At 49.2% G+C, this 27,208-nt stretch overlaps 1 protein-coding gene across 1 annotated transcript in view; it reads left to right on the top strand.

The window, feature by feature from the left end:
* Positions 1-5,532: 5,532 nt before the first annotated feature.
* LOC134984212 (uncharacterized) overlaps positions 5,533-27,208 on the top strand; it is a 211,827-nt gene continuing 190,151 nt past the window's right edge. Inside the window, 2 exon segments of the mRNA XM_063949844.1 lie at positions 5,533-5,609; positions 10,322-10,461. Coding sequence (XP_063805914.1) covers positions 10,393-10,461 — 69 coding nt within the window. The 5' untranslated portion in view covers positions 5,533-5,609; positions 10,322-10,392.

Raw genomic sequence — 27,208 nt, 5'->3', positions numbered from 1 at the left:
TCACTTCTTTACCCTCCCTCACCTCCCCCACTAGCTACTATCAGTGCACAAGAACTTGCCTCCTACTTCAAGGATAAGATTGATAAAATCTGAGATGAAATGGTATGCTCTTCCTCAGCCAGTGACCTGCTCAATTCCCTACCTGAACCCTCTGGCACATTCTCTTCATTTGATCCCACAAGTGAAGATGAAGTATCAACACTCTTTCCATCCTCCTACTCCACTACCTCTCCTCTTGATCCTATACCCTTACAAGTCAGTAAAACTTTGTCTCCTGTGCTTATCCCAACCTTATCTAAAAACTGTAATCTCTCTCTCTCTCTCTACTGGTATCTTTACTTCTCTGTTTAAGCATGCAGTGATTACTCCCATTCTAAACAAACACAACTCTGACCCAAACACACTCTCTAACTACCGTCCCATTTCTCAGCTACCATATCCCTCCAATCTACTTGAGAGACTTGCCTACACTCGCCTTACACACATTCTTAACTCCCACAACTTATTGGACCCACTTCAGTCAGGCTTTCATGCCCAACACTCCACAGAGACTGCACTGACCAAAGTAGTGAATGATCTAGTCACTGCTAGATCTAAAGCCCACTACACACTACTCATTCTTCTAGATCTCTCTGCTGCTTATGACACTGTTGACCACTCTCTTCTCATACAAATACTACAATCTCTAGGTCTTCAGGACACGGCCCTCTCCTGGTTCTCATCCTACCTATCTAATCGCTCTTTCAGTGTTCACTTCTCTGCTTCTACCTCTTCTTCTCTACCTCTATCAGTTGGAGTACCGCAAGGCTCATGGGCCCTACTCACTGGCCGACCCGCCGCCGAGCTGCCCGACGGCGGATACGGCCGACGAGCGACCCAGTGACGGGGGGAGTGAAGTTTCTTCACTCCCCCCGTCACGCGGCTGCATTGAAGTGCAGGCAAATATGGACGAGATCGTCCATATTGGCCTGCATGCACAGCCGACGGGAGACCAGCGATGAACGAGCGCGGGGCCGCGCATCGTTCATCGCTTAAGTCTCCACACTGAAAGATATGAACGAGTTCTCGTTCATTTATGAACGAGATCGTTCATATCTTTCAAAAAATCGGCCGGTGTGTAGGGCCTATCAGTCTTGGGTCCTCTGCTGTTCTCAATCTATACCTCATTTCATCGCTGGGTGATCATATCATACAACCCATTAAGAAACTGGCAAGCTGGTGGACCATTATGCAACAGGTAGCATCTATCCTTGTGTATCAATGCCTATTCCCCCATAGATTGTAAGCATGCAAGCAGGGCCTTCCTACCTCTATGTCTGTCTGTTTTTACCTAGTTTCGTTCTATTACTGCTGTTCTAATTGAAAAACACAACAGAATATGCTGCGCTATATAAGAAACTGCTAATAAATAATAAATACAACACAGGCCGCTCCCCCTGTATACTATGACAGCACAGAAAGCTACCCCTGTATATTATGACAACACAGGACACGCCTTCTGTATAGAAAGAAAATACATTCCCCTCACCCTATATAATAATAATAACAAGACACCACAGGTCCCTCCACTTGTATATTATGAAAACACATGCCGCTCCCCCTGTATACTATGACAGCACAGAAAGCTAACCCTGTATATTATGACAACACATGCCGCTCCCCCTGTATGCTATGACAGCACAGGATGCTATCCCTGTATATTATGACAACACAGGCCGCTCCCCCTGTATATTATGACAATACAGGATGCTAACCCTGTATATTATGACAACACATGCCGCTCCCCCTGTATACTATGACAGTACAGGAAGCTACCCCTGTATATTATGACAACATAGGCCACGCCTTCTGTATAGAAAGAAAATACAATCCGCCCACCTTATATAATAATAGTAACAAGACACCACAGGTCCCTCCACTTGTATATTATGACAACACAGGCCGCTCCCCCTGTATACTACGACAGTACAGGATGCTACCCCTGTAATATGACAACACAGGCTACTCCTTCTGTATAGAACAGCGGTGGCCAACCAGTGGCTCTTGAGCCGCATGCGGCTCTTGCTTCATTCAGATGCGGCTCCTGACACTTGAGGTCAGGTGACCACAAAAGATCCAGAAACCACTGTGCTCCAGCCAGGCATCACTAAGTGGACTGAGGGACACGGATACTAGGTGAGAACCCACTGGCAAGCAAAGAGGGACTACAGCTACCTCAGCATGGACCATCACGGGTTTGGAGCAAGGGCTACTGGACACATGAAGGGCTACTAAACTGGCATGGGGGGCTGGAGTGACACATGGAGGAATTGTTATGTTAATCTTGCTTTTAAATGTATTTTATTTGGCTCTGTCTTTTTTCATGTATTTTATGTGGATGTGGCTTTTAAAATGTATTTTATGTGGATTGGTCCCTTTCTATGTATTTTATTTTGGATCTGGCTTTTTCAATGTATTTTATAATGGGCATGGCCTAGTGGGCACAAGACCACGCCCCATTTTTGCACACGTGCCTTTGGCGTGCACATGGTGTCGGCTCTTTGGCATGCCCTTGGATTTTTCTTGGCTCTTTGTCGCTGACTGATTGGCCACCCCTGGTATAGAAAGACAATACATGTCGCTCACCATATATAATAATAGTAACAAGACACCACAGGTCACTTCCCCTGTATAAAAGGGTAGCACAGGCTGCTCCCCCTGCATAGTAGGATGTCATAATCCACTACCCCTGTATAGGAGGATGCCCCAGGTCGCTCCCCCTGTCCAGTAGGACAACACATGCCACTCCCCTGTATTTTAATACAGCTCCCCTGAATATTAATACAACAAATGCCGCTCCACCTGTATAGTACAATGCCACAGGACACAACACCTGTAATGTCCCGTTTATAAAATTACAGTAACGGCGGGGTTTGCGCCACCCAGTGCCGGATTGGCCATTGGCCATACCGGGGAGGATCCCGGTGGGCCGATTGGTGTGCGGGGCCGCCAGTTTATGTGCCCCCGCCCGTGCGCGTAATACACTGTCACTGACAGACTGCGTGAGCCGCGGCCGTCAGGCTCCGCCCCCCACCACATGTGTGCAAGGAGCCGCATGTCCCGGACTCCCAGCTGCAGCGTGGGGACTCTCCTTCTGTATTCCAGCCAGTCAGGGGGGAGGCGCCGGCCACAGATACCGCTCTCCCTGCATGACAGCGGGCGTCGGGGCTGCTTGGTCTGCTGCTCGTCACTCGGATAAGAAGGCGCCGTGTGTGAGTATGCAGCAGCAGACAGGTGCTGATGCATGGGGCAGCGGCGGGGGTGACTGAGTTCTGGGTGCAGGCTCAGCGCTGTAATGGGGGAGAGAATGAGGCTGTGTCTGGGGACATGGCAGGGGGGGCATCAGAGTTACTGGGGCACTGATGGTGAGGGAAGATTTGGGGTGGGGAAGATTGTCTATTGAGAAGGGGCATATGGGGGGGGGGGTTAGGGTGAGTTGGCCCATAGAGAAGGTTATATGAGGGGGTTGTTAAGTTGAGGAAAGGGCATTTTAGGAGAGCTGGCATATTTATATGTATATATGGGGGCGAAGGGGTATTGTGGGATGAAGAGCTGAAGATAGCTGGCATTTCGAAGGTACATTTTGGTTGTAGGGGGGTGGTGTTTGCTGGCATTCTAGTGGAAGTGGTGATGATGAGATGCTCGTAGATTAAAGGACCATGAATATTGGGTTAGCTGACATGCTAAGGAAAAGGGATATGGAGGAGGGGAGGGGTGCTGGTGTTAAAAGTGGATGGGATATGGATGGTGCTGTCATGGAAAGTTAGCTGGCCAATTGAGAAGGGGTGTGTGTTAAAGGAGAGGGGTATTGGGGGGCGGGGATGTGGTATTCCCATTTTAAACCTAGAAACGCGGGTCACAGCCGGGAGCCTGACATGGGTGCTACCCGTCTGCGACCTGCGTCAGCCCCTTTTCCTGCTGCAGTCACCAACCCGGCATATTACCTGATATGTGGGGCGGACTAGCCCTGTGCTGGGCGTCCCCCCGCATGTCTGAGAATCTGATTGTAGATGTGCTAAATTTAGCACATCTACGATCAGCTCTGAATTACCCCCTAAGTTATCTTGTTTGGGTACATGGATGGAGGGTTACTGTAGATCTGTTTCGAGGGCAGGGGATCTATAAGGGTATGTATATTCTCTATATAGTTGGTTATATAGCTAGTTATGTATATGCTATGCAGGTTGCTATGTATTGTTGATTATGTATATTCTATGTATATTCAAGGTATACATGGTTATTTATTTGCTATGTCCATTCTGTGTTATGTATGTAGTATGTGTATGCTCTGTTTAGTTGTTAATGTATCTGCTATGCACATGCTGTGGGTGGGATGTACTAAAATGAAAATACAGAAAAAACCCTGTTTTCTGGGTTTCTACCACATTTTCATACGTACTTACCTCCATGCGCCGGGTCTAGTTTCAATTTCTTAACTACTTCTGCTACAACACAATACTTTCTAAACTTTTGGATATGTTACATCCAGCTAATATAACATGCTCTGCCTTTTGTTGGTGTAACTCCATGTACATTACATTTTAAAGTATTAATCCTGCCTACTTTGGTATTGGCTCCGCCTTCATTTGATTTGGTACAACCAATGGGGCCACTTTTAGAACATTTTCCAGGGCCACTTTTGTTTCCCAATCCGCCCCTGGCGCCACCTGTATCACGGTAACGGCAGGGTCTGCGCCACCTGTATCACGGTAACAGTGGGGTCTGCGCCCTCTGTATTACGGTAACGGCAGGGACTGCGCCACCAGTATTACGGTAACGGCAGGGACTGCGCCACCTGTATTACGGTAACGGTGGGGTCTGCGACGCCTGTATTACGGTAACTGCGGGGTCTGTGACGCCTGTATTACGGTAACGGCGGGGTCTGCGCCACCTGTATTACGGTAACGGTGGGGTCTGCGACGCCTGTATTATGGTAACTGCGGGGTCTGTGACGCCTGTATTACGGTAACGGCGGGGTCTGCGCCACCTGTATTACGGTAACGGCGGGGTCTGCTCCACCTGTATTACAGTAATAGGACACTAGAGTGTCAGCCACCTGTACAGGGATAATGCAGCACCAGAGGCTGCTCCAGCTGCACTATAACAAGGCACCAGAGGCTGCTCCCCCTGTAGTACAGAACCTGACACCAGAGCTGCTCAGCCTATAGAATAATAATAATAATAATATCATTACCTGCTGCCAGACACAGCAATGGCTGCTCTCTGCTCCTGCTGCCTTGTGGGAATGATAGAAGGAAGGCGGAGCTCAGACCAGGGGAAAATGGCCGCCGCTCCTGACGTCACTACACGGCCAGGAAACCTATTGCTGCTGCCGGACTGGTCTACAAGAAAATGGCCGCCGGCCTCCGGCACTGAGGACATTTATGGTTATAATGATTACAGGCGGCGGGGGTGTAGGAGGGGAGGAACCAGTCACTAGGAATCAGCTTGTGCCATTCACTCTTTACTTCCTGCCTGTGCGTTCCACCTTACTTCCGGACTGTGCGTTCCACATACAGGAAGTGAGTTTTCATCGACTGCTGCAGCCTCGCAGTGTCCGTGGAGATCAGGTAATGGCGTCTTACTATACAGGGGGAGCAGCCTGTAGTGTCCTGTTATTATTATTATACAGGGGGAGCAGCCTGTGGTGTCCTGTTATTATTACTATACAGGGGGAGCAGCCTATGGTGTCCTGTTATTATTACTATACAGGGGGAGCAGCCTGTGGTGTCCTGTTATTATTATTATACAGGAGAAGCAGCCTGTAGTGTCCTGATATTATTACTATACAGGGGGAGCAGCCTGTGGTGCCCTGTTATTATTACTATACAGGGGGAGCAGCATGTGGTGTCCTTTTATTATTATTATACAGAGGGAGCAGCCTGTGGTGTCCTGATATTATTACTATACAGGGGGAGTAGGCTGTTGTGTACTGTTATTATTATAATAATACTGGGGGAGCAGCCTGTGGTGTCCTGTTATTATTATTATACAGGAGAAGCAGCCTGTAGTGTCCTGATATTATTACTATACAGGGGGAGCAGCCTGTGGTGTCCAATTATATTATTATACAGGGGGAGCAGCCTGTGGTGTCCTGTTATTATTATTATTATTATTATTATTATTATACAGGGAGAGCAGCCTGTGGTGTCTTGTTATTATTATTATTATTATTATACAGGGAGAGCAGCCTGTGGTGTCTTGTTATTATTAATATTTAATATACAGTGGGAGCAGCCTGTGGTGTCCTGTTATTATTATAATAATACTGGGGGAGCAGCCTGTGGTGTCCAATTATATTATTATACAGGGGGAGCAGCCTGTGGTGTCCTGTTGTTATTATTATTATACAGGGGGAGCAGCCTGTGGTGTCCTGTTATTATTATTATTATACAGTGGGAGGAGCCTGTAGTGTCCAGTTATTATTATTATTATACAGGGGGAGCAGCCTGTGGTGTCCTGTTATTATTATTATTATTATTATAATACAGGGGGGGCAGCCTGTGGTGTCCTGTTGTTGTTGTTGTTATTGTTGTTATTATTATGTCAGCTGCAGAGCATTACTACACCACTGGCAGTGTGACAGCTGCAGAGCATTACTACACCACCGGCAGTGTGACAGCTGCAGAGCATTACTACACCACCGGCAGTGTGACAGCTGCAGAGCATTACTACACCACCGGCAGTGTGACTGCTGCAGAGCATTACTACACCACTGGCAGTGTGGCAGCTGCAGAGCATTACTACACCACCGGCAGTGTGACAGCTGCAGAGCATTACTACACCACTGGCAGTGTGACAGCTGCAGAGCATTACTACACCACTGGCAGCGTGACAGCTGCAGAGCATTACTACACCACTGGCAGTGTGACAGCTGCAGAGCATTACTACACCACTGGCAGTGTGACAGCTGCAGAGCATTACTACACCACTGGCAGTGTGACAGCTGCAGAGCATTACTACACCACTGGCAGTGTGACTGCTGCAGGCTGAGCCCCCTCATTGCCGTCCCCCCCAGCAGTCACGTCACTATAATGGTGTAACATGTGACATTCCCGCTAGGAGGCGCCACACGTATAACGACGGCCATCTGCTGTAGAGACACCGGGCTGTATTATATAATGCCAGTATCAGAAGAGACTGACGTCACATATGAACCAAGAGTTTCTGCAGCAGCTGTGCCTGGCGTTTACTATTATTCTATAGGGAACCTGTTATTTTGTATACGTGCCAGCAGCCGGCCTGTTACTGTGCCCCGTGCTGTGTGCAAATGTGGGGAATACCAGGGAGGCGCTCTATCCAAATGATGCAACCAAAACATAAAAACAATATAAACAGTAATATAGAGCAAAACATATACTAATGGGTGTTACCCTGAGGTGTATGATATCTCTGGTATATATAATATACACAATGAGTATACACAAAGGTATCACTGATAAAATCAATGTAAAAGGAAAACGCTGATCCTTCTACATAGGAGACTCTCAGAGGATTTGTCAGTCTCTTATAGTAAATTAGCAGCGCACAGTGTGAGGGAGAAGAAATCCTCCAGCTCTTGAAAAAGCCGCCCGGTGTGCGGAGAAACGCGTTGAGGGCACAGAGAGAGGGATCGCTGATACCTGTAGTGCCCACAGAAGAAGATACAACCTCCAGTAGCTGATGGTTCACCAATTGCCGGCAAATGTGAAATGAACATCGTGGAGAGACTGCACCATGTGTTCCTCCCTATTCCGGGTAAGTCCAGACACTGTGCTGCTGATACAAACCTTACCCGTGCTGGGAGTACGAGACAGCGGCTCTGCGCATCCACATTGCACCGCACGACAGCGAACAGCTTATAGCAGACCACGCCGCCCGCAGCTTCTTCACCCGGGCAAAGGGTGATACAGAGCGGGTCTGTAGTATCAACTTTGTGCCGCAAGGACTACCAACACTGGTGCAGTGACTACTGACTACCATCACATCTATACACATGTATACTCACTTTGTTGTTACACCGGAACTAAGCGGATGGACAATTACCATATAAAGGTCATTCTGGTTCAGGACACATTCCTGTATGAACCATATCAGCTGGAGGATTTCTTCTCACTCACACTGTGCGCTGCTAATTTACTATAAGAGACTGACAAATCCTCTGAGAGTCTCCTATGTAGAAGGATCAGCGTTTTCCTTTTACATTGATTTTATCAGTGATACCTTTGTGTATACTCATTGTGTATATCATTTATACCAGAGATATCATATACCTCAGGGTAACACCCATTAGTATATGTTTTGCTCTATATTACTGTTTATATTGTTTTTATGGTTTTGGTTGCATCATTTGGATAGAGCGCCTCCCTGGTATTCCCCACATTTGTCTCTGTATGAGGAGGCCGGCTACCCCTCTCCAGGTGGCTGCTAATCCTAAGGTGTATTCCATCACAGACCTGCCTAGCGCCAACAAACCTTGTTTTTTCATGCTGTGTGCGCTGCCAACATCTGCACCCATGCAGCAAGTAGGGGAGGGCAGCATCTAGAAGCAGGCACAGAGAGCGGCACTTACTCCTCCAGGGGTCTTCCTCGCTCATCCGCCTCAGGGGCTCCCAGCAGCTCATCCTTCCTTGGCTGCAGAGGGTGTGGGTAGGAGGCAGGGGGCTGCGGGTCTAGCATGGCAGGAGCCTCTGGTATGGGAGGGCCGGGTTATAGCCTGCAGGCAGCTGGCAATGTACCCCGCTGGTGGCTGCTGCTGCTGACCCTGTCCGAGCCCCATCTCATGTTACTCCATGCAGCTGCTCCCCTGACTGTCTCCAGCCGCCTTTCCCCTGCTTGTCTCCAGCCGCCTTCCCCCTGCTTGTCTCCAGCCGCCTTCCCCCTGCTTGTCTTCTGCCGCCTTCCCCCTGCCTGTCTCCTGCCGCCTTCCCTCTGCCTGTCTCCTGCCGCCTTCCCCCTGCCTGTCTCCTGCCGCCTTCCCCCTGCCTGTCTCCTGCAGCCTTCCCCCTGCCTGTCTCCTGCCGCCTTTCACCTGTCTGTCTCCTGCCGCCTTTCACCTGCCTGTCTCCTGTCGCCTTTCCCCTGCCTGTCTCCTGCCGCCTTTCCCCTGCCTGTCTCCTGCCGCCTTTCCCCTGCCTGTCGCCTTTCCCCTGCCTGTCTCCTGCCGCCTTTCCCCTGCCTGTCTCCTGCCGCCTTTCTCCTGCCTGTCTCCTGCCGCCTTTCCCCTGCCTGTCTCCTGTCGCCTTTCCCCTGCCTGTCGCCTTTCCCCTGCCTGTCTCCTGTCGCCTTTCCCCTGCCTGTCTCCTGACGCCTTTCCCCTGCCTGACTCCTGACGCCTTTCCCCTGCCTGACTCCTGACGCCTTTCCCCTGCCTGTCTCCTGCTGCCTTTCCCCTGTCTGTCTCCTGCTGCCTTCCCCCTGCCTGTCTCCAGCCGCCTTCCCCCTGCCTGTCTCCAGCCGCCTTCCCCCTGCCTGTCTCCAGCCGCCTTCCCCCTGCCTTTCTCCAGCCGCCTTCCCCCTGCCTTTCTCCAGCCGCCTTCCCCCTGCCTTTCTCCAGCCGCCTTCCCCCTGCCTGTCTCCAGCCGCCTTCCCCCTGCCTGTCTCCAGCCGCCTTCCCCCTGCCTGTCTCCAGCCGCCTTCCCCCTGCCTGTCTCCTGCCGCCTTTCTCCTGCCTGTCTCCTGCCTCCTTTCCCCTACCTGTCTCCTGCCGCCTTTCTCCTGCCTGTCTCCTGCCGCCTTTCCCCTGTCTGCCTCCTGCCGCCTTTCCCCTGTCTGCCTCCTGCCGCCTTTCCCCTGTCTGTCTCCTGCCGCCTTTCCCCTGTCTGTCTCCTGCCGCCTTTCCCCTGTCTGTCTCCTGCCGCCTTTCCCCTGTCTGTCTCCTGCCGCCTTCCCCCTGCCTGTCTCCTGCCGCCTTCCCCCTGCCTGTCTACAGCTGCTTTCCCCCTGCCTGTCTCCAGCTGCTTTCCCCCTGCCTGTCTCCTGCCACCCCTTGCCTGTCTCCGGCCGCCATTCCCTTGCCTGTCTCCTGCAGCCTTTCCCCTACCTGGCTCCTGCCGCCTTTCCAGGAGACCCTGTCCCTTCACAGTGTACTGAACATCAGCTCATTGTGACTCCACCCACAATAGCCCTACACTCTAGATCAGGCCCACTATGCAGTACAGCATTATGGGGCTGGGTCACAGGAACCTCTGAGACACTGACCATAACTCTATGGCTGTGGGGAAATAAGAGACTTAATGACCACTCTGTTCCATATTTACTATGTTACATGTGCAATATGTTTTATGTATTATATTTATTCCAGGAACTCCAGCTGTGGGGAACAGAGTCTTTATTACACATCACACGTTCTGTATTCTCTCTGATTCACCGAAGATGGACAAGGACAGGACTGAGAGGATAATAAAAATCACCCTGGAGATCATTTACCTGCTGACTGGGGAGGTGAGTGTATCTGGGAGCGTCACAGTAACCTTATATCTATATTAATAATACAGGGACATGACTGGGGAGGTGAGAGGATCTGGGAGTGTCACAGTGACATCACTTATATCTATAGTAATAATACAGGGATGAGACTGGGGAGGTGAGAGGATCTGGGAGCATTATTGTGACCTTATATCTATAGTAATAATACAGGGACATGACTGGGGAGGTGAGGGGATCTGGGAGCATTACTGTGACATCACTGTTATCTAGTCATGTCCCCGTTTTATTACTATAGATAAAAGTGAGAGGTACTGGGAGTGTCACATTGACATCACTTACCTCATTGAGATCATTTACCTGCTGACTGGGGAGGTGAGTGTATCTGGGAGCGTCACAGTAACCTTATATCTATATTAATAATACAGGGACATGACTGGGGAGGTGAGAGGATCTGGGAGTGTCACAGTGACATCACTTATATCTATAGTGATAATACAGGGACATGACTTTGGAGGTGAGTGAATCTGAGAGCGCCACTGTGACCTTATATCTATATTAATAATATGTATATGACTGGAGAGGTGAGGGGATCTGGGAGTGTCACACTGACATCACTAGTATCTAAAGCAATACAGGGACTTGACTGGGGAGGTGAGGGGATGTAGGAGAGGCACAGTGACGTCACTTATATATAATAATAATACAGGGACATGACTGGGGAGGTGATGGGATCTGGGAGCATCACATAGACATCACTTATATCTATAGTAATAATACAGGGACCTGACTTGGGAGGTGAGGGGATTTGGCAGCCTCACTTTGACATCACTTATAACTATAGTAATAATACAGGGATATTACTAGGGAGGTGAGGGAATCTGGGAGCATCACAGTGACATCACTTATAGCTATAGCAATAATACAGGGACATGACTGGGGAGGTGAGAGGATCTGGGAGCATCACAGTGACTTCACTTGTATCTATAATAATAATACAGGGACATGACTGGGGAGGTGAGGGGATCTGGGAGTGTCACAGTGACATCACTTATATCTGTAGTAATAATACAGGGACATTAATGGGGAGGTGAGGGAATATGGTAGCGTAACTGTAACATCACATATTTTTAGTAATAATACCGGGACATGACTGGGGAGTTGATGGAATCTAGGAATGTCACAATGATGTCACATATAGCTATAGAAATACACAGGGACATAACTGGTGAGTTGAGGTGATCTGGGAGCGTCACAGTGACATCACTTATATCTATAAAAATAATACTGTTAGGTTCCTGGTGCTCAGGACAAGGGAGATGTTGCGTAGAGAGTCCAGAGCACCAGAATGTGACGCTGAAATAAGGTGAGATGTGGAAATAGCCCCTAGCAGTTTACCTCCATTGTTTCACCCGTGTGGTCAGTTCACGCCTGAGTGACTATGGTTTCTTGGGCCCACGGCAGCCGCGTTTGAAGGGCGGATTAGGTCTGCCCAACTCCAGTGCCCCCAGGTCTTAGTTTGAGACAAGGCGTGAACCGAGACAGGATAATAACAAGGGGACCTCTAACTAAAGCAAACAGAAGGCTAGGGGCTACTAACAACCCTAAAACTAAATATATGTGCGGCACGCAGCCAAAGGAAAAGAACAACAAAGGAAATGCTGTCCACACCGACACAATACTTTTGTGTACCGGCGGTGACAGCATTAACAGAACCCTCTGCAAAACACCAGTAACTACATATAACAAAAGAATACTGCGGCCTAGGCCGACGGACGCGGCAAAGCCGCTACTCACGGAACCGGTACAAATGCTGGCAAACAGACAGGAACCCCCAATGTAGCCGACACAGACTCTCAGAACCGGAGGACTGGCAGAATCCCAAACGACAGACCGGTGGACACCAAGAAGCTAGATACTCGACCAGGCACAGACAAAGCCACAGGTCTTCTGGACAGGAACACTTCACGGCCGGACACGGGAACCGACACTGGAAGCAGCTAGACAGACACTGCTACACAGGAGCTCAGGAACTGGCAGGGACTAGCTCAGAACTCAATAACTCAGGAAGTCAGGAAACCTGGAAATCTGGAAATATCACCAGCATCTGTGAATTGCAGTGAGCCAGCATATAACAGAGAGTCTTAATTAATTATGTCGTGCAGCTGCCCTGCTGCACAACTGAGAGGTGCAATCAACAGACAGGTGAGGCTGAACACATGGGAACAAGCTGCAATTACACAGACTCACCACTGGCAGCAAACAAGAATCTTCTCAAACCTGAGCAACGGGAAATCCTGGCCTGCAAGACAACTATAAACATAGAATAGGAATGAACCACTACCTGTGGTTCATAACAGTACCCTCTCCTTAAGGGTGAGCTCCGAACACCCCATGACACCCACGGGGAACATAAACAGAAGTATAACCATAAAATACATAACCAAAATGCAAAACAGGAATGAGCCACGGCCGTGGTTCATAACAGTACCCCCCCCCCCCCCCACCTCGAGGAGGATACAAAAAATTTTTTGACACAGTGGTCTAACAGAAACAAGCTGGCAACAGCTTGTAACGGTGATCCCCCCTTCCCTCCCCCCCCTTTGACGGTGGCCACTGGACACAAGACAAGGAAAAAAAAACTTTTTTTTTTAATATCAAGGCAAGAGTCAATAATTATTTATTTTTCTTAATGTTAGAAAGTTCTTGAGGTCTGATCAAGGTAATTCCCCAAACATTGTCTGAACTGATGGTACCTCCCAGCAAGGCTGCGTTCAAATCAGAGACAGGTCTCTTACCCTTGGGAGCTGAACTTTCTGGTAAAGTACTATTATTAGAAGAAGAAGTCAGAAAAGAACATCCTGCAGTCAAAATAACGGGCTGAGACTCTTGTGCTGAGTTTACAGTATTTGGTGGACTCTCAGCATATAAGACGGGTGACCTAGAGGAACATGAACCAATTTCTTTGGAACCATATAATTTAATAACTGCATCACTGAATGCTGGGGTATCCTGAAGAATGGGATCTTCAGCTTTCATTAGGCTGGTCGCCCACTCAAAAGGCTCTCCTCTAAAGGAATATATCAGATAGAGCACAAGGTTCTCTGAAGTGATGCCCAGAAATGGTCTAGACAACAAAATGGTGTAATAGTGTTTGTAAAGCGCCAGAAATTGAACAAAGTCCCCATCAAAGATTATAGATGTTGAGATATCAACAGAGTCAGGATCTGCTTCCTTCCCATCTGACTGACTAGAGTGCTTTGCTAGGACCTGGTCACTATTGACCTTACTCGAGGCTGAGACCTTCTGAACCCCGCCTGGGGCAGTGACTTTCTGAACCCCACCTGGGGCAGTGACTTTTTGAACCCCACCCGGGGCAGTGACTTTCTGAACCCCACTCGGAGCAGTGACTTTCTGAACCTCACCCGGGGCAGTGACTTTCTGAACCCCACCCGGGGCAGTGGCCTTTGGGAACCCCGCTGGGGCAGTGGCCTTCGGGAACCCTGCTGGGGCAGTGGCCTTCGGGAACCCTGCTGGGGCATTGGCCTTCGGGAACCCTGCTGGGGCATTGGCCTTCGGGAACCCTGCTGGGGCAGTGGCCTTCGGGAACCCCGCTGGGGCAGTGTCCTTCGGGAACCCCGCTGGGGTCAGCACCTCGGATTCTTTTACTGGGACCGGGCCATCGGCCTCCCTCTCTGGGACCGAGCCATCGGCCTCCCTCTCTGGGACCGAGCCATCGGCCTCCCTCTCTGGGACCGAGCCATCGGCCTCCCTCTCTGGGACCGAGCCATCGGCCTCCCTCTCTGGGACCGAGCCATCGGCCTCCCTCTCTGGGACCGAGCCATCGGCCTCCCTCTCTGGGACCGAGCCATCGGCCTCCCTCTCTGGGACCGAGCCATCGGCCTCCCTCTCTGAGTCGATAATTATCGAAACTTCTCCCGGGACTATGACTTCCGGGACTTTTGCTGAAGCTACAACCTTCAGAACCTCCACTAACGCTATGCCTCTTAAGTTCTTTCCTGGGGAAGCGACCTCTAGACCCTTCTTTGGGGCTGCGTCTCTCGAGACCCCACTTGGGGATATTACTTCACAGATCCCTTCTGGGGTTTTGCTTCTCGAGTTCCCTTCTAGAACTATGGTTTTAGATACCCTTTCTGGGGTTGCGCTTTTCAAGTCCCTACCTGTGGTAACAGCTTCTGAGACCCCTTCTGGTATTGACACCTGAGCTATAATATTCGATGCCCCTCTATAACCTAGAGCATCGGGTACCGCTCCAGGACTCTGGGCATCGGGTACCGCTCCAGGACTCTGGGCATCGGGTACCGCTCCAGGACTCTGGGCATCGGGTACCGCTCCAGGACTCTGGGCATCGGGTACCGCTCCAGGACTCTGGGCATCGGGTACCGCTCCAGGACTCTGGGCATCGGGTACCGCTCCAGGACTCTGGGCATCGGGCACCGCTCCAGGACCCTGGGCATCGGGCACCGCTCCAGGACCCTGGGCATCGGGCACCGCTCCAGGACCCTGGGCATCGGGCACCGCTCCAGGACCCTGGGCATCGGGCACCGCTCCAGGACCCCGGGCATCGGGCACTGCTCCAGGGGTTTGCAACTCTGCTTCCACAGGAAAATCAAGAGAGCAGAGAAACATTCTCCTTTGGTTCCTAAATCTATAATGGGGCTCCCTAGCCCAAGGACCCCAATAATAGGACAGAGTGCTTTTTAGTGTGGGTTGTGTGACAAGTACCTCTGCCACAGTAGATACAGGAGTAGGTATTGTATCTTGACTAAACTTGGCCAGAGGGCAGGACTTGTCGCCACACTTTGGCTTGCGCAACTCACAGGTCTGCAAATAGTGGCCTAAACCCCCACAATATAGGCATAAATTTGAGTTTCTGCGATGCATACGCTCCTCTTCTGAGAGCCTTGGCTGCAGAAAACATTTAAACCTTTTCTCTTTAATTAAACCTGAGGATTCACTTGTTACCATACTGTGAACAAGAGTCTCTTTATAGGATGAACTCTCAACAACTTCTTGCAAAATAAGCAACATTTTGGTCAGAAGGTTTTGCAGTTGCTTTAAGGATTGCTGCAAAACTTCCAGCCGCTCAGGTTTCAAATCACTGAAAGCAGAGTTCAGGGCTGAGAGAGATGCTTGCAGGGCTTGCATAGTAGGCATAGGAGGATTTAAAACTAGACAAGACAAGACTAGACACGATTCTAGACACGATTCTAAGACAAGATTCTAGACAAGATTCTTAGACAAGATTCTTAGACAAGATTCTAGACATGATTCCAGACATAATTCTAGACAAGACAAGACTGGACTGGATTTTTTAACACCGGACTGGATTCTGCACACTGGATTCTAGACAGGACTGGATTCTAAACACCGGACTGGATTCTGCACACTGAGTTCTAAACAGGACTGGATTCTTGACAGGACTGCACACTGAATTCTAGAAAGGACTGGATTCTAGACAAGACACTGAACTGGGCCAAAAAAGAAAAAGCTTTATTTATTTTTTGTAGTATGGCTGGTGATAATGTTAGGTTCCTGGTGCTCAGAACAAGGGAGATGTTGCGTAAAGAGTCCAGAGCACCAGAACGTGATGCTGAAATAAGGTGAGGTGTGGAAATAGCCCCTAGCAGTCTACCTCCAATGTTTCACCCGTGTGGTCAGTTCACGCCTGAGTGACTATGGTTTCTTGGGCCCACGGCAGCCGCGTTTGAAGGTCGGATTAGGTCTGCCCAACTCCGATGCCCCCAGGTCTTAGTTTGAGACAAGGCGTGAACCGAGACAGGATAATAACAAGGGGACCTCTAACTAAAGCAAACCGAAGCTAGGGGCTACTAACTACCCTAAAACAAAATATATATGCGGCACGCCGCCAAAGGAAAAGAACAACAAAGGAAATGCTGTCCACACGCCGACACAATACTTTTGTGTACCGGCGGTGACAGCATAAGCAGAACCCTCTGCAAAACACCAGTAACTAAATATAACAAAAGAATACTGCGGCCTAGGCCGACGGACGCGGCAAAGCCGCTACTCCCGGAACTGGTACAAATGCTGGCAAACAGACAGGAACCCCCAATGTAGCCATCACAGACTCTCAGAACCGGAGGACTGGCAGAATCCCAAACGACAGACCGGTGGACACCAAGAAGCTAGATACTCGACCAGGCACAGACAAAGCCACAGGTCTTCTGGACAGGAACACTTCACGGCAGGACACGGGAACCGACACATGGACCGACACAGGAACCGACACTGGAAGCAGCAAGCCAGACACTGCTAGACAGGAGCTCAGGAACTGGCAGGGACTAGCTCAGAACTCAAGAACTCAGGAAGTCAGGAAACCTGGAAATCTGGAAATATCACCAGCATCTGTGAATTGCACTGAGCCAGCATATAACAGAGTCTTAATTAATTATGTTGTGCAGCTGCCCTGCTGCACAACTGAGAGGTGCAATCAACAGACAGGTGAGGCTGAACACATGGGAACAAGCTGCAATTACACAGACTCACCACTGGCAGCAAACAAGAATCTTCTTAAACCAGAGCAATGGGAAATCCTGGCCTGCAAAACAACTTATAAACATAGAATAGGAATGAACCACTACCTGTGGTTCATAACAAATACAGGGACATGACTGAGGAGATAAGGGAATCTGGGAGTGTCACAGTGACATCACATTTTTATAGTAATAATACAGGGGCCTGACTGGGGAGGTGATGGGATTTGGGAGCCTCACTGTGACATCACTTACATCTATAGTAATAACACAGGTATATTACTGGGGAGGTGAGGTAATCTGACAGCATCACAGTAACATCGCTTATATCTATAGTAATAATACAGGGACATGACTGGGGAGCTAAGGGGATCTGGGAGTGTCAAAGTGACATCACCTATATCCATAGTAATAATACAGGGACGTGACTGGGGAGGTGAGGGAATCTGGGACTGTCACAGTGACATCACATATCTATAGTAATAATACAGGGACCTGACTGGGGAGGTGATGGGATTTGGGAGCCTCACTGTGACATCACTTATATCTATAGTAATAATACAGGTGTATTACTGGGGAGGTGAGGTAATCTGACAGCATCACAGTGACATCCCATATATCTATAGTAATAATACAGGGACGTGACTGGGGAGGTGATGGAATCTGGGAGCGTCACAGTAACCTAATTTATATCTATAGTAATAATACAGAAACATGACTGGAAATGTGAGGGGATATGGAAGCGTCACTGTGATGTCACATATGTCTATAGTGATGATACAGGGACATGACTGGGGAGGTGAGGGGATCTGGGAGCGTCACTTTGACATAGCATATTTATAGTAATAATTCAGGGACTTGACGTGGTGAGGGTATCTGGGAGTGTCACAGTGACATCACTTATATCTAAAGTAATAATACAGGGACATGACTGGGGAGGTGACAGGATCTGGGAGCGTCACAGTGACATCACTAATATCTGTCGTCATAATAGAGGGCCGTGACTTGGGAGGTGAGGGAATCTGGGAGCGTCACAGTGACCTAACATATCTATTGTAATAATACAGGGACATTAATGGGGAGGTGAGGGAATATGGCAGCGTAACTGTAACATCACTTATTTTTAGTAATAATACAGGGACATGACTGGGGAGGTGAGGGGATCTGGGAGCGTCACAGTGACATCACTTATATCTATTGTAATAATACGAGAACATGACTGGGGAGGTGAGGGGATCTGGTAGGGTCACTGTGACTCACATCTATAGTAATAATACAGGGACATGACTGGGGAGTTGAGGGGATCTGGGATCGTCACTGTGACATCACTTATATCTATTGTAATAATACGAGAACATTACTGGGGAGGTGAGGGGATCTGGGAGAGGCGCAATGATGTCACATATCTATAGTAATAATACAGGGACATGACTGGGGAGGTGAGGGAATCTGGGAGTTTCACAGGGACGTCACTTATATCTATAGTAATAATACAGAGACGTGACTGGGGAGGTGAGGGGATCTGGGAGTGTCACAGTGACGTCAGTCATATCTATAGTAATAATACAGGGACATGACTGGGGAGGTGAGGGTATATGGAAGCGTCACTGTGAAGTCACATATCTGTAGTAATAATACAAGTGTCACGTCTAGCAGGGTTTGAGGATCCGGCAGCTGAGATTTGCCAGAGGAGGTAGCAGGCTGTGAATGAACCAGATGAGGGGGCTGGATATAGTTCCTTTGCATGGGACACGGAGCAATGAAGAACGTAGGCGGGGTTTGAGAGTCAATGGAAAGTATTTATTATGTACAGGGCTGAGGTAGGGAACTGAGGCTGAAGCACAATGGTTAAAGACGTGGCTGGAGGTGAAGAACTGCGGACTGTGATTTGAAAGACGAGACTGTAGATGATGAACTATGGAACTGTGGATGGTAGTTGAAAACGTGGCTGGAGACAAGGACTGTGGACTGTGGTTTGGAAAACGAGGCTTGAAGATAATAATCTGCAGGTTGTGGTCAGTGGTACAAAGGCGTGGCTGGTGAAGGAGATCTGTGGAGTGTGGCTTGAAAGACGAAGCAAAAGACCCGGGGCCGACTGTGCCCAAAAGGTCTTACTGGACCGGGTTTTCCAGGATCGCTTCCACAGGCAGTAGCAGGCTAGAAACGGCAGGGCTGCAGCAGCAACAGAGAACCGACCGAGCAGGATCAGGAGGAACCAAGATACAGCAGGAATCCTGGGAGCACAGGCTAAAGCACCTACAACAGGGTTGTAACGTGAAGCACTGGCATCCCTGTCCTAAACCAGCCCCCTTTTATAGGGAGAGCTTCCCCTGGATTGGCTGGAAGAAGTAGGAAACAGTAACTATGCTTAAAACTTGGTCTCCAACATGGCGGCGCCCAGTAATGCAGACCTTTTTGTAAAAAAGGCACATTGCTCACTGCCCCTGGTCTCCAAGCAACGGTTCAGCGAGAGCTTCCCGCTATAGCAGCGTCCCGCCGCCACGAGCGGACCCCCTCACCGCCGCTACTGCCGCCCACGGATCCGGTGCAGCAGGCCACCTCCGCCGCTGCCCGCACAACGCCAAGGAAGCCAGCCCCGCGGCCCCAGCGTACCGGTAAGACTCCGGTCGCTGACAGTACCCCCCCTACCCTTTGCGGGTGTACTCCGGACACCTATGTGGTTTAGTTGGAAACTTGGCATGAAATGTCCGAAGAAGTCTTGGAGCCTGGTCATCCTCTGCATCTACCCAAGATCTCTCCTCTGGCCCATACCCCTTCCAATCAACAAGGTACTGGATGCGACCATAACGTCTGCGAGACTCAAGGATCTTGTGAATCTCAAATTCATCTCCATGTGCTGATTGGATCTTGGGTGATTTTGGCAGAGCGGCTCTGAACCGATTAAGTACCAGTGGTTTTAAGAGAGAAATATGAAATGCATTAGGAATCCTTAACTGTGGAGGTAATTTCACTTTGTAAGCCACAGGATTCAACACTCTTTCGATTGGGTAAGGCCCAATAAATCTGGGAGCAAACTTTTTTGTAGGAACCTTTAATCTTAGGTTACGTGTGGAAACCCAAACCCGATCTCCTACCTTAAGGCTTGGTACAGCTTTTCGTTTCAGATCTGCATAGGTCTTATATCTCTTGGATGTCTTGAGCAAAGTCTTGTGAACTTGTTACCAGGCTTCAGTAAATTGACGAAGTGTTGACTCTGCGGCCGGAACCTCAAGCGTAGGCAGAAGTTGGAAGTCAGGAACTCTTGGATGGTAACCATAATTAATGAAGACTGGAGAAGATTTTGTGGCAGAGTGATAAAGATTGTTATGGGCAAACTCTGCGAATGGTAGGAAGTCCAGCCAGTCATCCTGTGAGGAGGACATGAATAACCGCAGAAAAGTCTCCAGATCCTGGTTTACTCTCTCTGTTTGACCATCCGTTTGAGGATGATATCCTGAGAAGTTTAATTTCACGCCAAGAGCAGAACATAGGGATCTCCAAAACCTGGCCACAAATTGAGGACCTCTATCAGACACGATTTCATGGGGTAGACCATGGAGTCGAAAGATCTCTGTTATAAACAATTTTGCCAACTGGGATGCAGATGGAAGATTAGCCAGAGGAACAAAGTGTGCCATTTTAGAGAATCGGTCAACTATGACCCATACGGTGTTCCGCCCACCAGACTTGGGTAAATCTGTAATAAAGTCCATAGAAATATGCGTCCATGGTCTTAGTGGTACCGGCAAAGGATGGAGTAACCCGGCTGGTGGACCTTTGGGACTTTTATGCTGGGCACATTTTGGACAGGCAGCTACTGAATTCCTGAACGTCAGTCCTGAGATGAGGCCACCAGTAGGAGCGCTGAATGAATTTAAGTGTCTTATGAGCGCCTGCATGGCCCATAAAGGAGGAGTGAGCCCATGTAAGAAGTTTTTTGCAAAGATTTGGTGCAACGAAGATCTTCCCTGAAGATCTTAGTTGCAGAAAAAGAGGTGGATTCCAGGATAAATTGCTCTTTTGAACGGTCAGAGGGTTCTTCAGAACTTAGGGAGCGAGATAATGCATCTGCCTTTTTGTTGAGGGAACCTGGTCGGTAACTGAGTTTAAAATTAAAATGGGTAAAGAAGAGTGCCCATCTTGCTTGGCGTGGGTTCAGACATCGGGCTGACTGTAGATACAGGAGGTTCTTGTGATCCGTGGTCACCGAAATTGGATGCTGAGCTCCCTCCAACAAATACCTCCACTCCTCAAAGGCCAACTTAATTGCCAGTAATTCCTGTTCCCCAATAACGTAATTCTGTTCAGCGGGGGAGAATCTTCGCGAGAAGAACGCACAAGGATGGACCTTCTTGTCCTCGAAAAGCTGGGATAATACTGCTCCTACTCCTACAGTAGAGGCATCAACCTCCACCAAGAACGGATGGCTGAGATCGGGTTGTCGAAGAACTGGAGCAGTCGTGGAGGCCTCCTTTAAAGATTCCAAAGCCTCTGGAGACCACTTGGCAGGATCAGCTCCCTTCCTAGTTAATGCGGTTATAGGAGCTATGACAGAAGAATAATTTTGAATTAATTTTAGGTAGAAGTTAGCAAACCCCAGGAAACGTTGAATTCCTTTAAGGGTAGCTGGATGTGCCCAATCCTGAATCGCCTGGACTTTAGCGGGGTCCATCTGTAACCTCTGCCCTGAAAGAATGTAACCGAGGAATGGAATCGTGGGTACTTCAAAGGTGCACTCCTCTAATTTACAGAATAACTGATTCCTTCGTAAACGACTTAACACTTCTTTGACTTGTTCCCGGTGGGTCTTCAGATCCCTAGAAAAAATTAGGATGTCATCCAGATACACTACCAAGCAGTCATAGAGGAGATCTCTGAAGATTTCGTTAATGAACTCTTGAAAAACGGCTGGGGCGTTACATAGGCCAAAAGGCATTACCAGGTATTCGTAATGGCCGTCGCGGGTATCAAATGCTGTCTTCCATTCGTCCCCTGGACGAATCCGTATAAGATTGTAGGCCCCCCGTAAGTCCAACTTAGTAAATACAGTAGCTCCTTTAACACGGTCGAACAGTTCTGGAATCAGAGGTAACGGATATCTGTTCTTAATTGTTATGTCATTGAGACCTCTATAGTCAATACAGGGCCGCAAACCCCCATCCTTCTTTTTGACGAAGAAAACCCCTGCTCCGGCCGGAGATGTAGAAGACCTAATGAACCCTTTCTCCAAGTTCTCCCGTATATACTCCGACATGGCCTATGTCTCGGGAAGTGAGAGAGGATAAATTCAACCTCGGGGAGGAGTCTTACCGGGTACTAGCTCAATGGGACAATCCCAAGTACGATGCAGAGGTAAGGTGTCCGCCCCATGCTTGCTGAAAACATCTTGAAAAGATTGGTACTCCACAAGAAGACTGGAAGGGTTGGAAAAACAGAGAGGTCTAACTGAAGGTAAACAGTTCTGAAAACAGTCTTGTCCCCAAGAGAGAACATCCATAGTTTGCCAATCAATGTGGGGATTGTGTCTGATTAACCATGGAAACCCTAGGATTAGTTCATGAGAGGCTTTAGGAATTACAAGGAAAGAGATTTCTTCAGAATGGAGAAGTCCGACCTTCATATTGAGAGGAATAGTACGAAAGGATATAATACCCTCTGGGATATAACTTCCATCCACTGCGGTAGCAGAAATGGTACGATCCAAAAAAAACGTTTGTATTCCAGATCGTTTGACCAGAGCTGACGTAATGAAGCTTTCGGCGGCTCCGGAGTCGAGTAGTGCAGGGATGAAAAGAGAAGAAGAAGAGAGCTCCAATTGGGTTAACAAGACAGACTCTTTCTTGGTATGTAATTCTGAGAATTCTCCTAGCCTGACCTCTCCAGCACAAACTAGGAGTGGGCATTTCCCAAACGTAGACTGCAAGTTTTAACAAAGTGATCAGATGCACCACAATACAGGCAGAGGTTCCCTTGTCGCCCTTCTCTGACGTTCTTCATTGGAGAGGCGGGAGCGATTAATCTGCATGGGTTCTTCCACAGTTGGTGATGATGGTATTGGTGGAAGAACAACTCTAGGCTTAGGGCGATCTGACCACAACCTCTCCATACAGCGTTCTCTGTACCTCAGAACTAACTTATTGCATAAAGAAATTAGTTTATCCAACTTATCAGGTACGTCCTGAGTTGCGAGGTCATCTTTGATCTTTTCGGAGAGACCGCTCCAGAAAGCTGCAATGAGAGCCTCCTCATTCCAGTTCAGTTCTGAGGAAAGGGTGTGAAACTGGATCACGTACTGACTGACCGTACGCGTGCCCTGACGCAGGCGCAGGATCTCCAATGAGGCGGCAGAAGTCCTGCCCGGTTCGTCGAAGATTCTTCGAAAGGTGGCCACGAATTCTGGATAGTTAGATAAGATGGGATCCACCCTTTCCCACAAAGGTGAAGCCCATTCCAACGCTTGCCCGGTAAGTAAAGAAATTATATAGGCTACTTTGGTTCGTGCTGATGGGAAGTTGGCCGACTGTAGTTCGAACTGGATTTCGCACAGGTTAAGAAGCCCGCGACATTGTTTTGGATTCCCATCAAATTTACTTGGAGGTGGCAAATGCAAACGTGGAAGTGGTACTGGTACAGGAGGAAGCAGGACCGGAAGTGCCAATGTGGGAGCAGCTGTAGATACTTGAGGGGCCATCATGGCAACACAGAGAGAATCGAGACGTTCGGACATACTCTGCATGAACTGCACGATTTGAGATTGTGTGGCCTCCTGCTTACTTAAGCTAGACCAGATATCTGCAGTTGAATCCCCTCCAGAGGCCTGATCACCCGTTGAATCCATTGGGCCAGTGCTTACTGTCACGTCTAGCAGGGTTTGAGGATCCGGCAGCTGAGATTTGCCCGAGGAGGTAGCAGGCTGTGAATGAACCAGATGAGGGTGCTGGATATAGTTCCTTCGCATGGGTGATAAGGCCTATATATTTATCCTATTTAAAACACTCTAAAAAGGTTAATGAACACAGTACGCAATTGGCGTATGGTCTACCGTAAGGGTACGCACTTAGCGTACCAAACGCTTAGCCGTGGACGAGACGCACGAGCGGCACGTTCGTTCACGGCTTAATGCGTAGAGGCAAGCACGCTATAGGCTGCCGACTAACGTAATGATACGCTATCAGCGTAGCGGACGCTCGAGACCACGAGGAGATCACAAGCGGCGCTGAAACTCACAGAGTTAAACCTTTATAACTATACCATAAACAGTGTACTTATACTGTAAAGCTTTGTGCAGTGATAAGGTGTAAATGCACAACCTTGTTAGTTTAAAAGCTGTATGAGCGTCTGTGACGCTCTGAGAACCCTTTAGCAATATAATAAACACTCAAATACCGGTTTAAGGGAGAGAATGAACGTTCAATTGCAAAAGAATACACAATACAAGTTATACACTACCAAAATAACATAAAATACCTAACCGAATTACTACACATAAAATACAATAACGACACGATTACATTTAAGGGGAAGGAGAGAGAGAATGGCTTACAACATTAATAGGAGACAAAAATGGTTGCAGAGAACTTACGCACAAGGGGAAACAATCGCATGCGCCTTCCTGGATATCCAGCTCCCGATTATCAGTGATGAGAACTGTTGAGAAGAGTAGAGTGGAGCTGGCCCAGGTCGGCTTGTCTTTTTATACACTACACACAATACAGTACAATGGTCCCTACATTCTTATTGTTCATTGGACACAGGAATTCGTCTCCGCATTATAACAAAAGGTCATAGGTTGGTTCATACAGGTGGGCTGTGACTATTTCAAACTGCTCAGGTGGGAGGGAAACTCAGGTTTCCCGCCGCATGGGTAATAAACTGCAAATATAGTGAATGTCCATAAACGTCTTATAGTCATAACTATACGCACGAGCGAGTAATCCGTTTCAAACCAACACCGGAATGTTGCTAATTATATTCTCTTCCGATGGATACTAAACACCACTGTGTAACCCCTGTCTGACCCTTCGTATCAAACAAAGAGGGATCTCTTTGTCCCTGAACATGCTACATTAACTAAACTTTCAGATTCTATCAAAGGGACCATAATCTACAAAATACATTATATGACTAAAATATGTAACGATTGAGTCGCACGCTAGACGCACACAAACTCTACCGTAAATGCGCATATCATGTGCCTGCGGGTGATGCGCCTGCGGGTGCACGCGACTGAGAGTATACGCACGCACGGCAGGGCTCATGCACGTGCAGCAGGCACTCGCACGAGGTGCAAATATGGCAATGTGTAGCGTGATATTTTTCTGACTTTGACATTGGACACGGAGCAATGAAGAACGTAGGCGGGGTTTGAGAGTCAATGGAAAGTATTTATTATGTACAGGGCTGAGGTAGGGAACTGAGGCTGAAGCACAATGGTTAAAGACATGGCTGGAGGTGAAGAACTGCGGATTGTGATTTGAAAGACGAGACTGTAGATGATGAACTGTGGAACTGTGGATGGTAGTTGAAAACGTGGCTGGAGACAAGGACTGTGGACTGTGGTTTGGAAAACGAGGCTTGAGGATAATAATCTGCAGGTTGTGGTCAATGGTACAAAGGCGTGGCTGGTGAAGGAGATCTGTGGAGTGTGGCTTGAAAGACGAGGCAGAAGACTTGGGGCCGACTGTGCCCAAAGAGTCTTACTGGACCGGGTTTTCCAGGAGCGCTTCCACAGGCAGTAGCAGGCAAGAAACGGCAGGGCTGCAGCAGCAACAGAGAACCGACCGAGCAGGATCAGGAGAAACAAAGATACAGCAGGAATCCTGGGAGCACAGGCTAAAGCACCTACAACAGGGTTGTAACTTGAAGCACTGGCATCCCTGTCCTAAACCAGCCCCCTTTTATAGGGAGAGCTTCCCCTGGATTGGCTTGAAGAAGTAGGAAACAGGAACTATGCTTAAAACTTGGTCTCCAACATGGCAGCGCCCAGTAATGCAGACCTTTTTGCAAAGTCACATTGCTCACTGCCCCTGGTCTCCAAGCAACGGTTCAGCGAGAGCGACCCGCTGTAGCTGCATCCTGCCGCCACGAGTGGACCCCCTCACCGCTGCTACTGCTGCCCACGGATCCGGCGCAGCAGCCCACCCCTGCCGCTGCCCACACAACGCCAAGGAAGCCAGCCCCGCGGCCCCAGCGTACCGGTAAAACTCCAGACGCTGACAAAAAGCACCTGACTGGGGAGGTGAGGGGATCTGGGAGTGTCACAATGACCTCACTTATATCTGTAGCAATAATACAGAGACATGACTGAGTGGGTTTAGGGGATCTGGAAGCGTCACAGTAATGTCACTTTTATCTATAGGTGAGGGAATCTGGGAGTGTCACAGTGATGTCACTTTTATCTATAGTAATAATACAGAGATATGACTGTGGAGGGTGAGGGGATCTGGGAGTGTCACAGTGATATCACATATCTATTGTAATAATACGAGAACGCTAGCTGGCAATGGGAGAGGAGGCATTTTCTATGGGCTCCTGCTAACTGGCCGATATAAACCCTAAATATATCCCTTTTGGTGCCCTGGTGTCCCCTGCACTTACCCCACTGCCTCTGCTCATATCAACCCGGCCAGGGGAAACGTGCTGCGGAGTCGGAGGGTGGCCTTGGCTGCCCTTGCGGATTGCGGCCTTCCCCTTCCCGTGAAGCCGGGGCCTCGATTTCGGCACGTCGCGGGCCTGGGCTCCGGAGCCGTCCGCGGGACTTGGGACGCTCATCTCCCCCCTTCCGGACCGTTGGTGGCGGCCTACGGTGGCCCTATCCCCTCTGTGGATCCTCCGGCGGAGCCGTCCGGCAGCTGAAACGGGCCTGCGGCCCCCCTGCTATCTCCGGCCGCCGCGGCCTACCACGCGTCCTAAAGCCGGGGCCTAGAGTTCGGGGACGACCCGGCCGTGAGCTCCGGGAGCGTTGCGCGGCCGCGACGGGCTCCCAGAGACCTCAGATCTTCACTGTGGGTGTGGCTGGACGCTCCACAACACCCGCGGGGAGCCTCTGTGCCACGGGCAGCCCCACAAGGGGAGAAAGTGAGGAGGGAAGCTGCTCTGTAAATGCTGCGGCGGCCATCTTGGAATCCTGGAGCTTTAACTGGAAAAGGCTGTGCACACCTGCCGCCCTAGAAGTCTCTGCAGCACAGCCAAAAAGGAAAAAAAAAAAAAAAAGAAAAAGGGCCTGCAGCATCCAGCCAACCTGCAAT

The sequence above is a fragment of the Pseudophryne corroboree genome, assembly GCF_028390025.1.
Source record: "Pseudophryne corroboree isolate aPseCor3 chromosome 3 unlocalized genomic scaffold, aPseCor3.hap2 SUPER_3_unloc_40, whole genome shotgun sequence".
NCBI lineage: Eukaryota > Metazoa > Chordata > Amphibia > Anura > Myobatrachidae > Pseudophryne > Pseudophryne corroboree.
The sequence above is the reverse complement of the archived record's forward strand: the minus strand, read 5'-3'. Positions and strand labels throughout refer to the sequence as shown.